Below are 17,408 nucleotides of genomic sequence, written 5' to 3' on the forward strand. Positions count from 1 at the left end.
GGGTCTTGCAGTAGGGGAGACAGATAGGGGTCAGTGGATAGAAAATGACTGAGAAGAAGCATCAGGGGTAAGAGGGATTCTGGCTAAACTGACCTAACAGGATTCTTGCTGAAAACAGGCCAAGAGGGATCAGACATCATGTGGGGGATGATAGGGGATGAGGAACCTGATCAGATATTGAGGGAGATCAGATATTTGGGGGTGGGGCAGTTATGGCCAAACCAGCTTAGCAAGATTCTTGCTAAAATTGGGCAATGCAAAGATGGACATGAAAGCCCAAAAGCTAGGGCCTAGTTGGGAAGAGGATTCAGAGGAGCACGACTCAAGTTTGGTCAAGGAGAGGACTCTTCGTCAGTATGCAAGCTGAAGTATTTAGAGGAAGTGTACTGATGTCTGCAACTTTATTTGAATGCATCTAAAAGATAAGATGGGTGATGGAGAAATGGATAGACAGGTGATAAAGAAAATACAGTAAAATGTTAATGGATAGAATCTAGTGATGGTGTGTATAGAGATTCACTATAAATTGAACACTTCCTTGAGTATATGAAAAAAAAAATTTTATTACAAAATGTTAGGGAGATGAAAGTAGGTTAGGGTGGAAGTGAGGGAAACAGCAGTGAGGAAGGGTCCCATGCAGTGGGACCCATGTTTTGATAACTGGACCACCTGATGCAGGAGGGCAGATGGACAGTTGCCAGCATGTGCCATGTTCCAGAGGCCTTGCTTAGGGCATAAGTGCACCAGGTTCGTCGCCCTTCCAGCCCTCTGGGACTGGAAGTGGTATACGACCTCTTTCTCATGACTTCTGCATGACCACTTTCCTTTCCTTTTAGCTAACCAACCACTCCTGCTTTGGGAAGATGGTTAGCCTCGGGCTGCTTTCAGCCATCGTGGCTGCCATGGGCCAAGCTAATACTTTCTGTTTTTCTCCTTGTCTTTCTCCCCGGTGACTTTTAGAGTTGGTGTTGACCCAGATCAAGACCCACCACCCAACAACGACAGCTTTCAAGTCTTACAAGGGGTAAGTCACAAGAGATGCTTCTTTTCGGGGAAGACATGATTTAAAAAGCTAAAATGTATCGAGCATTTGCCACAGGCCAGCCACTTTACCTGATTCCCTCATTGTGATCTTGAAAACAACTTTATGAGGTGTGTACTGTTCTCCCCATTTTACAGATTAGAAGCTGAAGTTTGGGAGTTTCAGTGAATCACTTGAGGTTAGAGAATTAGGAAGTGATGCAGGCAGGATTTGATTCCAGAGTCTATGTTCTTAAACGACCTTATGTAGGGGATGGGCTGGCCAGAAAGAGTGACTTCCCCCCATCCAAGAATGGATATATTGGTTCTGAGTCTATCAGTAGGGCCTGGGAAGGAGAAAGAGAGGGATATGATTTGACTCTCCAGCCCAGGGAATCTGAGGAAGAGAGGAGAGAAGCTGGTGACTGCAGGCACTCCCGTTCCTCCAGGGCCTGGGATCCTCTAGGTCAGAAATTTGGGAAGGGCACAGTAGGGACGGCTTGCCTTTGCTCCGCAAAGTCCAGGGCCTCAGGTGGGAAAACTGGGAGGCTGGGGTTAACTCAAAGCTTGGAGCTGGAATCATCCAAAGGCTCATTTACTAACATGTCTGGCATCTGGGCTGGGGGGACTCAAGAATGAGGACCTGAGATTGAAATCCCTACACATGGCTTCTCCATGGGGCTCAAGCCCCACCTGCCAGCATGGTGGCCACAGGCCAGTCAGATTTCTTACATGATGGCTCAGGGTTTTAAAAGCGAGTGTCCCAGCAAGCAAGGTGGAAGCTGCATTACCTTTTCTGACCTAATATTGTAAGTTTTCCAGCATCACTCCTGTGGCTTTCTATTGGTTAGGAATACATTCCTAGGACCAGCCCAGATTCAATGGGCTGATAGATAGAAACCATAACCTCTAGATGAGAAGAGTGTCAACAAATTTGCAGATATGTTTTAAGCTACCATATCATCCCTGTTGTGTAACTGTTGGGATGATTTTGGCTCCAGGTTTTGCTCCTTCCCAAGACAGGCATGTCCTGGGCAGGCAAGGTAGAGAAAGGAGAGTTATATCAGGGACAGAAATGTGTTATCATAATATCATAATATCATAATATTATTATTTGGCCTTGGGGGTCAAGGACTGTTTTGTTCGGCATTGAATATCCAGTGCTGAGCACAGTGCTGACACATGGGGGGAGCTCCGTAGGCATTTGATGGGTAAGCGGGGAGTGAGAGAGGCAGCACACAGCAGGTCGTTTCATTGACCACGTGCGTGCGTTGTTCACGAAACCCTGTTCTTTTTCTTCCAGTCAGCTTTGAATCACACGCATCATTGCACTTAATACTAAATCCAGTCTGCAGACTTGAGATTCCATAGGATCTTCTAAATGATTCCATCTACTACATCAGATTTAACAAGTCTCACAACATGTGGTGCTGTGTAGGGCCCAGGAGGTGCTACTATACCCTTTTCAGGTTTCTTTCTCTTTGAGGGTGGCCACAGCCTGATAAGGCATTTATGGCATTGATGTCCATTCTAGGTTCCAGCTTAAGAGACACAAAGCCAGGACCTCTGAAATTTTGGGACATTTGGGGAAGAGTTTTTAAGGAGCTTCCTTGGAGATCTGGTGCCCACTTTAATGGAGCTCCAGAAGACCTCTGAGATTATATTAGAATTGACCACTGTGCCAATTGGGAACATTTTGGAAATTTGCTAATTGATGCTAGCCTTGATTAAGGACTTTAGAAAATAGGGTTTCAGGAACTGTACACCTTGAAGCTAATTTAGAGTATAACAGTTTGGGCAGTCTTGAAACTCATCCTGAGAAAACCTGGGGGAAAAACATGACAGATGTTTGTATTTCACTGAAAGGAAAATAATGTCTCTGGTAGGATATGGCCGCCCTATTCCAAAGCATCCTCCACAGAACTATGGCCAGTCTAGATTAATTTTGTAAGAAAACATGCTAATAGCAGCTGGATAGCCAGGATTTGGAGAGATTTCATCTTGACAGTTCCAGACCAAGCAAAATATTTCCTACCCCTTTCCTGTTTCCCCTTGGCTCCCACCTCTGTATCCACACATCTGTAAAAGGAAATAAATGAAATGGTTTGGTTGATCATGTAGCAGAACTTACTGTGCATCTCATCAGACGTGCACACTGGAGACATGGCTTGTACTTAGACTCAGTAGCAAACCTGCTGTCACTTTTATGTGGAAATGTTTGAGAAAGCAGTGGGTCCTGAGTGCTAAGGATTCTGGCATTTAGTCCATGTAGTGACAGCTAAAATAGCTCCCTCTCCATGTGGAACCCTCCTATATGGGTAAACCCAGTGTTGCGTTCCTGTCTGCTCCCAGAGGGCTCTCTGGGCCAGGAGCACTGCGCATGTGGTGTGGTGAACGGGCTGGCAGCAACTCATGCAGCACCCCTGATAGCACCCCATTTGCCAGCCCTAGCCAGGAGCTGTGTCACAGCTTCCCCTCACCTCCTCCCTTCCAAGCCTCACACACAGACGTGCAGAGGGACCCTCAAAGTCAGTTCCACTGACCTTTTGAAAAGCTTTCAAGATTGCTGTCAGACTGTAGGCAAACTTCAAGCTTGGTTCCCCAGGACACCCTCTTAGAAATGACTCATGCCCTTGTGCAGAAAGACCCTTATTTCTCTAAATCCTCCTGACCTGACCTTCTCATTCCAGTAAACCACTAACAGCAGGGCTGGGAGCATTCAGTGGTACAAAAAAAAAAAACAGGAAAACAAGGAAATAAATGGCCTTCTCGTTTTTGGGTGAAACCCTGGGTTCTTTCGGTTTCCCCTGAAATAGATCCAGATCACATGCTCAGTGTTGTCATGAAACTGAAGTCAGAAGTAGGGAAAGTCCAGATGTTTATTCCCCACTAGAAAAAAAAGGGCAGTTCTCTTTATCTCATTTTCTAAATAATCTTCCTAAAAACTACAAACAAACAAAAAACTGATATTTGATGGGAAAGCATTTCTTATAATGAGCATGATTTTCCTCGCTGGTTCCAGAAACAGGTTATAAACAGAGTCATGGTTTGGGAGCTACAGAATATTAGCTCTTGTGAGAGAAGGAAAGGAACTGTTGACTAGAAGTTTGGCCTTATGTGAGAGAAGCATAAGAATATTGTGGGCAGACTTCAGCTCTGTGTCCCTGGCAAGTTTGACTCATTAGAACAAAACAAGACAAAAAAAACTCAGTTGCTTTGTTTCTCTGGAGGTCTTGGTGACTTTGAAACAAAAACAAAACAACCCCAGCTGGATACAAGCTGCCCAATCCCAGGGGTGGCCTCCCACCCCATTAAAGGGGGAACTTTTCATGCCAGACTAGACAGCTGAGATTTCTGTTGGCCGGACATGCAGACACATCATTTACTTCCTTCCCCAAGTTTACAGAAGGGAACTCATTGATGGGAGCAGCTAAGAGCATGAATATGAATTTATCCCAGCTTTATCATATCATCAGGACAAGGTCATAAGCAGGATATTAATGAAATGTGGAAGAAAGGAAACTACATTATGCCTGTGGGGTGTGTGTGTGTGTGTGTGTGTGTGTGTGTGTGTGTGTGTGTAGTGAAAACTGTAGAAAATCAGCTATTCATGGTTGCATTGACTTACAACTTTCTGAGCAAGTTGGATTCCTGAGTTCTCCAGTTTTCCTCCAGGCTGAAATCTGATACCCAGTCACCTAAATCTTTAACTTTAAACAGTTGCTGAGATGCCTTCCCTCAAACTGTTGCTCTCTGATGTCTCCCCACCCCCTAAGTCCCTAAGTTTTTTGTTCTTCCAGTTGCCTCCCTTGGCCCCTTGATTTCCCTTTCTGCTATTCTTTTTTTTTTATTTTCTAGAAGCTCAGAGTCAATGTGAATGTATTCATTCATTTGACAAATATTTATTGAGCACCTGTTTTATTGCAGACATTCCTTCAAGCCCTGGGAATACATCTGCAAGACAGATGAATTCCTGTCCCAAAGGGTTTGATGACACTGTGATGAAGGGTGAGAGTGGAGAGTGGCAGAAGTGAGATTGTCTGCTCTTCCCCCAGGGAGCAGAGGCCTGTCCTTGCTGCTCCAAGTGCACCGTGGGCGTCACCAGAAAGCTTGTTGGAAATGCAGACTCCTCACCCAGCCCCACTGAAGCGGAATCTGCATTTTGACAGTATCCCCAGGGGATTTGTGTGCACTTTACAATTTGAGAAGCCCTGGGCCAGGCAATGTGGAGCTCTGGGGAGAGTTTTAACCAAGGAATAAAACCATCCATGTATCACTGTCAGAGACTTCATTCCCTGCTTTTAAACCCTGTGATTACCTCCTGCTAAGAAATCTTGGGCCCATCATCCCAATGACATGATAAAGGCCCAAATCAAGTTATATCATTTATTTACTCTTCTCTGTATTAATTTTCTGTGGCTGGTATAAAAAATTACCAACAACTTAGTGGCTCGAAACAACACAATTTTATTATCTTATAGTTCAGTAGATCACAAGTCTGGTGGCTCAGCTGGTTTCTCTGCTTTAAGGCTCTCAAGGCCAAAAGCAAGGTGTTGGCAGGGCTGGGCTCTTGGGGAGAAGCTACTTCTAGGCTCATTCAGGTTGTTGGTAGAATTCAGTTAGTTCCATGTGGTTGTAGGACTTAGGGTCCATGTCCTTGCTGGCTGTTGGCCAGGGGTCATGTCAGCTCCTAGAAGCCCCCTTTCATCTTCAAAGCCAGCAACAGTGGGGCAAGTCCTTGTCAAGCTTCGAATCTCTCCTGTGTCTTTTTCTATTGTAACCTTCTGACTCTTTTGCCCTCCTTGTCCACTTTTAAGAGCCCATATGATTATACTGGGCCTACATGGATAACCTTAAGTCCATCTACAAAGCCCCTTTTGCCAGGTCATGTAACATGCTCACAAGCTCTGGGGATTAGGATGTAGAAATCTTTGAGGGGCCAATATTCTGCCTGCCACATGCTCCATCCCTGAAAAGAAAAGTAAACTCTTCTCATTATTATAATGAACTTAACTTTGGAAAAAATCTTTTAACATTATATAAGAATGGAATGAAATATAATTCTGCACAGATACTGTTATCCATCCAAGAATTATTCTAAAAATCGGACCATTTGCCATTCTTCCCCTCTGGAAAGGGTGCTCCTCAAGGGGCAAGTGCTGAGTCTTGCTCATCTTTGTGTTTCTAGCACCCAGCACAGTCCCTGGCACATAGTAGTTGCTTAATGAATGCAGAGTGCCAAAGAAACAGACACTGGTTCTTACATGCTCAAAAATGGTGACAAGCAGGGTTGCTGGTGTTTTATTTTCTTGAAGGAGCTTCTCTACTAATAATGTCAGTAAAAAGATTAAAAATCCGCTGTGTAAAGAGCCACACAAGATAGCCAAACGATGTTAATAACTAGTTTTTCCCCCAACAAATATATGTTTGAAATTACATATCCAGTCTTTGCAAATGAACTGAATTAATTATATGAGCTCTAACTATATGCTAGATACTGTGTTAAATATTTCACAAATATTCAATTGGCACAAAAAGTCACATGGCTAATAATATAATAGTGAGAGTCGTTACCATTCTAAGTTCTTTAAGTGTAAAAATCATTTATGCCTCTAAAATAAAAACCTCTTTTATTCTCTACATGTACAACACTTCTAACACCAAATATGTTAGAAGGGTTTTTTTTTTTTCTCACACCAATCAATTCTCAATCCTCTGGTTACCAACTGGGTATCCTGTAGTTTAACTCAATTGTGACACTAACTGCCCGGAGTTAGCTCAGACCACACAGGTTAAGGCTCAGTCCCACAAGACTGCCCTCCCTTCAGACACTAGTCGCAAGTCCCAGGTTGTGTCCTGTACTTCTGACTGACTGGCTACATATCAGGGGTTCCCATGACCCCCTCCTCAGGTGCAGTAATTTGCTAGAATGACTCACAGAACCCAGGAAAGCACTTTACCTTACTATTACCAGTTTATTATAAAGAATACAACTTAGGAACAGCCAAATGGAAGAGATGCATAGGGCAGGGGATGGGGATCGGAGTGTGTGGGGCCATCTTGGAAGCTCTCTGAACCCCATCCTTTAGGGTTTTATGGAGGTCCTGTTACGTAGGAATGATTGATTAAATCATTGGCCATCTCACTGATAATTTACTCAATCCCTAGTCCCTGTCCCCTCCTGGAGATCGGGGGTGAGGCTGAAAGTTCCAACCCTCTAATCACATGGTTGGTTCGTGTGGCAACCAGCCCCCATCCTCCAGAAGTCACCTCATTAGCATTAACTCAGGTATGATTGAAAGGAGCTTATTATGAATAAAAAAGATGCTCCTCTCATCTTAACCACTCAGGAAATTCCATGGGTTTTATGCCAGGAACTGGGGTGAAGACCAATGTATGATATATTTCTTGTCGTATCATAATATCACAGCCTCATAATGCCCCCATGAGGTAGGAAATTGTTTATATCTCCATTTTTTACAGTGAGGACACTGAAGCACAGAGAGGTTAGGTAACTTGCTCACAGTCACACAGCCAGGCAATGGCAGTCAGGACCCAGCTAGTCTGTTGAGAGAGCCTGTGATGTCCACACCTCCACCTCCTGGAGTGCTCTGTTGCTTTTGAAACATTTTGCAGAGGAGCCAAGCTTGTGCATGGCCTTGAAAGATGAATAGAGGTCAGCCAGGTAGCTGTGGTAGGGAGGAGATGAGAGGAAGAAAGGGTATCCCAGGCTCTAGAAGTAGCCTGAGCTAAAGACATGAGGTATGAACTCTGCTGGTGGGAATGCAGGTTTTGAGGATGGGTGTGGTAAGAGAGTCTCCGCTTTTTATTTGGGCAGCACAGGAATGGAAATCCAAGAGTCTCCAATTGCAGCCAGGAAAGAGGCCCGGCCTTCCCCCACAGTGACGCCTGCTCAGCCTTGTGCTGTTTGGAGCCCATAGAAAGGGCTCTTCTGGCTTCTCTGTGATAGCAGCTCAGATCATGTGGTAAAGCAATTGTTGGTTATCTTCTGGGTCAGCTTAAAAAATTAGTTCTATTCCACAGAACCACCCTGATTTCCCCAAAGCCACCCTATGTGGATTTAACTAAGTTCTTCCCATACCTAATCATGCTTCTGGCACCATCTCTTAGAATAAGAAGTTGTTTAATGCCCTTTTTGCAAGGTTACACCTTTCATTTGTCCTGAACTTATCCCTCAGCCTTTAAGGGTTGTCTTTTAGTTGGGATTTGCTGTGCAGTCTGAGGTCACTTTATCTTCTTTGTGGATTAAAGGCATATCTTTCTGTAGCCTGAGAAGACCTTTTGTTAGTTTGGTTAAATAGAAGCCCCTCCCTTGCTTAACTCATTTTAATTGTCCCTTTTGGGGCTTATATAAGTCTCTTGTAGCTTCCTTGAGTTGAGATGGCAAGAACTTAAGTATTCCAGGTGATAATAAATGCTTGTGGTTTTGCAGAGGTTAAGAAATGACAGGGTAGGGTTTGTTGTTTTCCTTGTTGATTTAAGGGAAGGAGTGGAAGAAACTGACTTTGGGGGATTTGTTTTGTGCCTGATGGTTTATAATATCCTTCCGGATAATGTTTATCATCTTGCTAGTTTATTCTTTAGTAAAATTTTACAGGTACTACTTAGAACTGAAAGTCTAGAGCCTGTCACTTTGTAAAGAACCATTTGATTTTTCCATAAAAATATTTGCCTATCAGACGGGTCATCTACCACTTTTCTACTTAGTCATGTGGCATTTTGAAATCTTCTTAGAGTTTTCATTGGGTTGACGATTGGTTACCCAAAGGAACAATTGTTATCTGCAAGTCGAGACATTTCTGTGCCCTCTTTCTTCCACATGATTTATAAAAATGTAAAATAAAATTGGTCTCTGGGGTCTCTCCTTATTTATATTTCCTCATCCACAGAAGTGCCTGTTAAACTAAGCCATTTCCATATCCGTCACTCAACATTCCTGAAATACCATGGGGACTCAATTTTTAAAAATAGTCTTTGCTGTTGGGAACTTTAGGAATGTAAATAGTACTTGGTAATTTCCTTCCTTCTACTTGTCTATATGCTTGGCTTCTCAAAGATCTCTGATCAATCCTTGGTGTTGCTATTACAGGTAGAATTGACACTCACTGTGATTTAGAACTGCTGGTAATTTTGGTTCAAGTTTTATTCGGTGACTGTTGATTGTCCCTCACTTGCAGAGTTGCCTCTCCCTGTGATATTAAAGAGGATGATGAGAAAAATGGCTGTGCTCCACAAGCCATCTCTACTTTCAGAGCCCCACTAGTGCCCTCAAATTGCTGCAGTCAATCTGATTTTTATATTAATTGTTCTGTTTATGATATTTATAATGTCTAGATTTCCTAGACCTTAAGTGAATATTTGATTTTGCAGGTTATTTTGAAAATTCAGTGACAAAGATATTTGAGTTGGAAGGGCATTGAAGAGCAGCAAGGGACTTGCTACTTAAGGGTAGATAAAATAACAGAATTGCTAGTTGGGGCTCTGTTTCCCCTGCCCACTGACCCTGCCTTCCTAAAGCTGGTAAGGAAACAAGTTACCTCGACACCTGGAGCACAGTGTTAGGTGCCAGGATGAGGACCACAGAGAAGCCTTGGCTAGTTTGTCAAGAAACTCAAGGAAGTGTGGTTTCCCCAGGCCTGCTTGGGATGGTGGGGAGGGCGGAGGTGGTCTGAAAAGTTGGTTTCGCAGATGCTTTTAAAAATATTCTCTATAAATCAATTTTGACCCATTAGGATCTAGACTATTTTAGGGTAATTAATCTGCTGAAAGGCACTTTGAGGAAAATTACAATAAAAATGCCAAAAGACATTTTGTACTACATTGAGTTGATGCACCCACAGATGTAAACAAGTCTTTTTACTTTGAGGATTGCTCTTTCTGCCTCTTTGGGTTTATTCAATTTCTGCCCAAGTATTACCTCCCAATATATCTTTGAAATTTTGGTGATATAGGATGTTTGACTATGAGGTCTAGATCTATAAAAATTATAGTGAAAAAAGAAGCTTTCCCTCCCTTCTTTGAGATCCTTTTTGTGCAACTAAGCATATATCCTCTTGTTTGTTCCTAGGATGGCCCAGATTCTGCCACAGGAAACCGGACAAAGCAGGAGAGCGCGTGGATATTCAGGCTGTGGTACAGCTTTGACCACAAGTATCCTTTTAAGTGGCATCCCCTGTGTTGGTGAAACATTGATGATGAAATCCTCTTGTTGAATTTTTGGTGAATGACTTCTGATGAGTAAGGAAAGATGTGTACTTGGGACAGCTGTAGTCAGTCCTCTCATGGGACACGTGCTCTGATCATTCAACCACAGGTAGCCCCGGTGAGCATCTCTCTGGCCAAGAGAAATGTTTGTATGTCCTTAGAGTAGCCAATCCATAGCCTGGTATGCTCATGTGGCTCTCGAGAGCTTTATGTCCAGGGGAACTATGCCTTTGTAGGTAAATTAGGTTAAAATTACACAGTGAATCATGCTGTGATCAGGAAGGGAAAGGGAGCTTTAGCTGTTAACCCACATGAGGAGGATAATTCCTATTGGCTGAACTCAGCCAAGTCTGATCTTGTGTGATTTCATAGTGGTATAACTGGGCCACACGCAGGGCAGACCCTGTGTTAGTAGATTCACTTGGTCCCAGATAAAAATTAAAAACCAACAAGTGAAACCTTCATGGTTTCTTAAATTGACATAGTGATCAAACAGGCAGGTGGCTTATTACATATGGTCTTTGGGGACTTGGAAAATGTTTAAGAATTTTTTTTTTTTAAGAGACAGGGTCTTGCTCTGTCACCCAGGCTAGAGTACAATAGTGTGATCATAGCTCACTGCTGCCTTGAACTCCTGGGCTCAAGCAAAGCAATCCTCCTGCCTCAGCCTCCCAAATAGCTAAGACTACAGGTGTACACCACCATGCACAGCTATTTATTTGTTTTTTTTTTGTAGAGAGAGGGTCTCACCATATTCCTCAGGCTGGTCTAAAACTCCTGACCTTAAATGATACTCCTGTCTTGGGCTTCTGAAGTGCTGGGATTGCAGGTGTGAGCTACCGTGCCTGGCCAGAAATTACACAAATCATAAGTGCTCAATTCCTGTGTTACCTTCTAGAAGCTTTATTACGTATCTTCTGTGCATTTTTTTCTACTGAGTGACAGACATGGGCAATGAAAAAATCTAGAGATAATTTTCAATGCTCTGGATGAGGTTATCATCCTTCAGAGAATGGTTTAAGCTCACATCTGGTCAGTGGCTAGGCTAGGGATATTAGCAATTCCAGATCACCTTAATCCAACCAGGAATAAAGGTGATGTGAAGCCAGGCATCAGTTCCTGTGGGGATTAGTCTGTTTTTTCTTTGCCTTTTTTTCTGGGTCCCCACCTAAAGCCTGGGATATTTACATTTTCTTCCTTTGTGGGCCCCAGACTCCGATTTTTGTCAGACTCTGTCTTTGTGAATCTGCCAGATGTTCTGCTCAGCTTCTCAGGTGTCATTAGGGAAACTGGCTCACCAAGTATGAGGCTCACCTCTTGGCTGTCCTTCTCCCAGATTCTGGCCCTCATCACTGCCTTGGTAGCTTTCTGAAGCCATCAAACAGATGGTTTTGTCATGTTTTATTTTGACCAGATTTCTAGTTCTCAGTGGAAAAGTTTGGTTCAAATTACCATGTTTGCTATTAACTGAAATAGAACCCCCAGGGATTTTTTTAAGCCACATGAACTTTGTCTATGTTGTAATCCAGAATGCATGTTGCTCACTTGGCTCAGAAAGTATATAGAGCAAACTGAAAAGTATCCACAGGAGAGTGACAACATGCTAAAGTGTTAAGAAATTGATTCTTTGAAGACAAACAGAAGTTATCACTAAAGTCCCATCTGAATCTAAATTTTAGTGACTTTGGGACTTCCACTTTTTAGTTTGGAGAAGAGAAACTAAGAAAGAACATAAACAGGCATAAAAAGTCTGAAGAATTAAATGAGGAAGGTCACCATGATTCATTCTATAGCTCCACAGATGATCTAACAAGAAAATGTGGGCTTTGGCTGCATCAGAAGAGAGTTCAGCTGGACATGAATGACTCCCACAGGCTGGCAAGAGGGAGTGTGGGACCTCCTTCCCTGAACAAGCCTTAACAAGGGATAGATGGGGTTCTAGTGTAAGATGAGAGACTCAGCACACACATATACCTCCCTTTTCTCCCCAGGCTTCATTGAAATTGCAAAAAGTTATGTTTTCATCTACTTAGAAGACCAATGGTAGAGGGAATTGTAGCAGAGAAAACTGTAGCCCAAGACAAAAGTGAGTCATAAGCCAGTTTTTCCAGGCAATTTGTGAAAGAATATTGTCAGGAGTACCTGCAACAGGTACTTCCTGTGTCAGCAGATCAACTGGTAACTGTTAATTTTCTCTTCAGGCCATACATCTTTAAAGAAAGTAGAGACACGGCCTGGGGAAGGCTTGTAGAGAAACAGATCTTGAGGGCACCAAAGATTTTTCTTCTCAGAGTAACCCCACCCTGCGACTTTGGCCATGGTAGGAGTCCCCAGCCTGCCTGATGAACAGAGAAACTAAATAAAGACATGAGGATAGGGGTGCCAACGTAACTAAACAATTCCAAATATTTAATTTTTTATTTTTCTAATAAAATCCATACAGCATTGAGAGGTTTTTCCAGTTGCAAGAATAGATTATTAGAAAAAGAAGTAAATAAGAAGAAATTCTTAGAAGTTAAAAATATGAAGTTTCTGAAACTAATAAAAAATATAATGAATAGTTTAACAATTTGAACATGATGAATACCAAATTGTTCATCTGGAAGATAAACTTGAGGAAAAAATCCAAGAATTAGAGCAAAAAGTCAGAGACATGTAATAGGAGGAGAGTTTGAAGATGTGGAGGTGAGACCTAGATGGTCCAAATCATTTAACAGGATCTGAAAGGAGAGTATGGAGCCTATGGAGAAAAAGAAGTACCAAAGAAATAATGGAAGAAAAATTCCCTTAGCTAAGAAAGACACTTGTTTCCAGAGTGCAAGGGCCCACCAAATGTGAGTAGGATGAATGGACACATTCTGGGGACATTCCATAACTACCAGAGAAAAAGAGTGAATCTTTGAGGCTTCCAAAAAGAAAAATAGGCAGCCTTCAAAGGACAAAAATCAGACTTCTCATGGATAAAATTGGATGTTAGAATACAGTTGAGCAGTATCTTCAAAGTTCTAGGGATGAAATAAAAAGTCTGAACCTAGAGTTCTACACCTAAACTGCCAATCAAAAATGAGAGAATAAAGGAGGGTAGCTTTCAGACACGCAAGAAGAGTTCATAAAGTTTAGTGACAAGCAGACCCTATAAAAAGGAAGAAAACTAGCATTAGGATCAAATAAAACAAAAGTCCAACAAAGCCAACAACATCAAAGAAACAATGATTGTTATAACCCAGAAGTAAACAATTTTTTTATAAATTAAAAGAAGATCCTTTATTTAGCAAGACACTTAAGGGTTTTCTTCTGACTGACAAAGTTTAAATAACAGTGTATTATATTTCTTTTTATATTGCTCTAACCACTCTGTTTGGTTCTACAGTGAATATTCATACAATGACATTATTACAAATGCTGTTGATTGGTTTTTAACACTTAGACTCAATCTGTAGATAAAGCTTACTTATTAGTTATAAAGTAGAAAAAAATGTTATATATCCATATTATAAAATTATAATAAAATTGGAAAAGAAAAAAATTGGAAAGTAGAGACGAGTGAAAATGAATTAAACGTAACCATCCTTCATAGGAAGGAGTTTAAAGCCTTTAACTAAAGTTTAGAAGTCAGGAAATAGGAGGAAAAAATGTATTATATAAAGTTATAATGATAATTACCAGAACAACTAGGGTAGGAAAGAGAGACTTGATGTTTCATTTTGTGCCCTTCCAACAATTTGAATATTTAGAAGCTTGTGTGTGTGTGTGTGTGTGTGTGTGTGTGTGTGTGTGTGTGTCTATAAATTTTTTTTTCTTTTTTTGAAGAAGTTGTTAGAGGGCCTTCTGGATTAGTAGAAGAGAGAGAGCTTGTCTTTGGGAGGCCTGAGGCAGGAACTGAAAGGCAGCCTCTGGGTTCCCCTTGACCTTTGCTTATTTGTCATTCCACAGATCTGAGCCTCTGTTACCTTCTGAAACAAAGACACAAGAAAACTGACAGGCCTATAGGTGCTATTCCCAAATTGGAAGAGCGCCTGGCCTGCACCTCTCCCCAGCAATGTGATTCAAGGAGAGCAGTAAAAGGGGAGCTGGTTCTGTGTGTAAAGAGCTCCAGCTGAGCCCTCACATCCTCCTTGGTTGAGTAATTCCAAACTAGAAGCATTCCCCAGTATCTCCGTCCCATCTCCTCTAGAGAGAGCTCCGTTTCTCTGGTGCTTCTCTGAATGAACACGAGAAGTCATGGTGCTCCTAACAGTTGTCCTTGTAGGTACACACAGCTGTGGCATCTCCTCACCTTCCTTTAAAGTGTCTTGGCCATCCCTGTAGTCAAGGTGGCCATCTGAGACTCCACCTTGTCCACGTTGCTTAGGCTGTGGGTCTCAGAAATGGTCCAGGCTCTATCATAATGTGACTGGTGCTTCCCACAAGGGGCTGTGGGTTCAGCAGCTCCGATATTCACTGAGAGAGAAACCCTGAGCTTTCCACTCTCTACTTCATCTAGAGCAGTGGTCTCAACCGAGGGCAAATTTGCTTCCCAGGAAACATTTGGCAATTTTGGGGAGACATTTTTGGTTGTCACAACTTTAGGAGGGGGGTCGGGGTGCTACTGACATCAACAGGCAGTCCCCAATTTATGATGGTTCAACTTATGGCTTTTCAATTTTATGATGGTGTGAAAATGATACGTGTTCAGTAGAAACCATACTTCAAGTACCATACAGCCATTCTGGTTTTCACTTTCAGTACAGCATCTGATAAATTATATCAGCTATGGAGTACTTTATTATAAAACAGGCTTTGTGTTAGGTGATTTTGCCCAGCTGTAGGCTAATGTAAGTGTTCTGAGCACAGTTAAGGTAGGCTAGGCTAAGTTATGATGTTCGATAGGTTAGGTGTATTAAGTGCATTTTCAACCTGTGATATTTTCAACTTTCAATGGGTTTATTAGGATGCAGCCCCATCGTAAGTTGAAGAGCGTCTGTAGTAGGTAGACTCCAGGGATGTTGCTCAGCGTCCTACCAAGCACAGAGCAACTCCCCACAGCAAAGAATGGTCAGGCCTTAAATGTCAATAGCGTTGAAGTTGAGAAGCCTTGTGCTAGAATCTGGGAGAGAAGCCGTGGGTAGAGTGAAGAATAGTGCTGTATGGGAAGTTGGGAAATTGCGGTACGAGTAACCTTACTGAAATCATTTCACCTTGCCAAGTCTCAGTTTCTGCCTTTGTAGTAGCCCCAGCCCACTTCTATGGTCCTGTCCAGCTCCAGCATTTCCACTACGTGCCCTCTGGGTAGAGTGGTTTATAAGAATACTTGCAGAGAACAAAAGCAGAGGGGACTCAGGGGCCACAACCCTCCATTCCAGGTACACTATTTCCTATTTCTGAGGCCTGGGCTGTTTGCGTCTCAGAAGCCGAATGCTGATTGAAAGCAAAACTCTCATTTGATGTGATGAAGAAGGGAGAAGGGGGTTCTAATTAGCCAAATATGCTTTTTAACTGAAAATTAGGAATCACCAACCTGAGAGTTAACAGTTACCACTTAAGGCTAACAGAGCTAGCTTACTCTTTGATTCAAACTGTTGTAGGGTACAAGTATTTCCTATATCACACTGGCAAAAGGGGAAAAAGAAGCTTTTTGTGGGAAGAATGTTGGATGATTTACTGTGGGATTTTTAAACACATTTTGGGGTGTGTGTGTGTGTGTGTGTGTGTGTGTTTTCTTTCGCAGCCATTTTTCCTTAATTCCCATTTTACAGTTACTTGAAGCCCATCCTCACACACAGTGGCCCCCCACTAACCACCACTCTTCCTACCTGGTGTGGCTTGCTGGCTCGGTGTCTGACTAGTCCTCAGGTGTACGACGTAAGTACAGCAGGCCAGGGCAGTAGTCCTGCTCACCATGTTCCCTTACCTAGGGAAAAGAAACCATCACACGCCTGCCTGCAAATCCACAGATTTTGTTTCTTTAATAAGATGACTAGAAATGGCCAGCTTACATATATTTATATGTTTTGCACAGTACCAGAGAAACCTTTTACCAGGATTATGGGATTCCCCAACATTGGCAGCTGTGCTGGAGTAGAAAGAGCACTAGATTTGGAGTCAGAACAACTAAATTGGAATCCAAGCCCTGACAGGCCATAGAAGTGCTCTGCACCTCAGTTTTCTAATCTGTAAAATGGGTCTAGTAGTACAGGCTGGCTGTGAGAGTTAAAAGATTAGGTCCGTAAAGATGCACTGTAAACTACAAAGCCTTTCACAAATGTAAGGATTCCTTTTGTAAATGGTTTATTTACATTGATGTGGTTAGACCTTTCTTTCCATTTGCAGGTTCTAGAAATAGACTCAGCACAGTATGAAAAGAACACTCCCACTGGTGGGTGGCTTAGATTCAGGGCTGGCCCTTGAGCTTCTCATGTGGGTGGCAGGGTGGAGAGGTGGGGAGAGCAAGCAGCTACCACACGGAGGGAGTGGAGGGGAGGTCAAAGGCCTGCCTTCTTCCCCATCTCTCCTCAGCCATCCTCATCAGCTTGTCATTAACACAATCATTATACCCAAGGAGAAAAGAACTGCTTAAATTTGCGTACAGCTTTATAGCTCACAAAGACTAATTTTGTTCTCTTGGCCATACCGTGAATAAGCAGGTCCTACGATGTTACAGGTGAGGAAAGTGTAGCTCAGTGATGATGTGAGTTGTCCACAGTCAGTAATTGGCAGAGCTGGGAGCCTAATGCAGGTCTTCAAATACTTAGCAAATGACCTGCAGTTTACTTGATCAGTGATGACAAAACAGAGTGCAAAGCCTAGATCTGAGAGAGAAGGGCCCTAAACAAGTAAGTTCTAACAGGGGTGGCACGCACTCAGGTGGCACAGAGGGGAAAGAGATGTGGACACCATAGCTAGGTGGGGGCGCTGGGGCGGGGGGAAGGGCAGCCACATCAGAGCGCCCGGGATCGGAGGACACAGTGTGCTCTGCCTTCAAGAACAGGCATGACAGCTGCCAAGTCGCCATGAGTCCTACACCTGCTAACTGCTGTGCAGTGGGAGAGCCTCGCAGAGAGTAGGCGCCATGTGTCTGTCATCCCAAGGCCCTCGGGCCCCTCCCAGCTCCTTTAGAGGAAGGCGACTATTGAATAGGCCTGGTGGGCAGCGACAGAACTTTACACCTGCAAACCCAGCCGGGC

General features: G+C 43.0%; 1 protein-coding gene across 1 annotated transcript in view; it reads left to right on the top strand.

Moving 5' to 3' along the window:
• SLC9A7 (solute carrier family 9 member A7) overlaps positions 1-17,408 on the top strand; it is a 156,708-nt gene that overhangs the window by 129,585 nt on the left and 9,715 nt on the right. The window contains exons 14-16 of the mRNA XM_045538534.1: positions 961-1,024; positions 10,109-10,191; positions 15,981-16,086. Of these exons, the coding sequence (XP_045394490.1) occupies positions 961-1,024; positions 10,109-10,191; positions 15,981-16,086 (253 nt within the window). The remainder of the gene's footprint in view (positions 1-960; positions 1,025-10,108; positions 10,192-15,980; positions 16,087-17,408) is intronic.

The sequence above is a fragment of the Lemur catta genome, chromosome X (genome assembly GCF_020740605.2).
Source record: "Lemur catta isolate mLemCat1 chromosome X, mLemCat1.pri, whole genome shotgun sequence".
Classification (NCBI taxonomy): Eukaryota; Metazoa; Chordata; class Mammalia; order Primates; family Lemuridae; genus Lemur; species Lemur catta.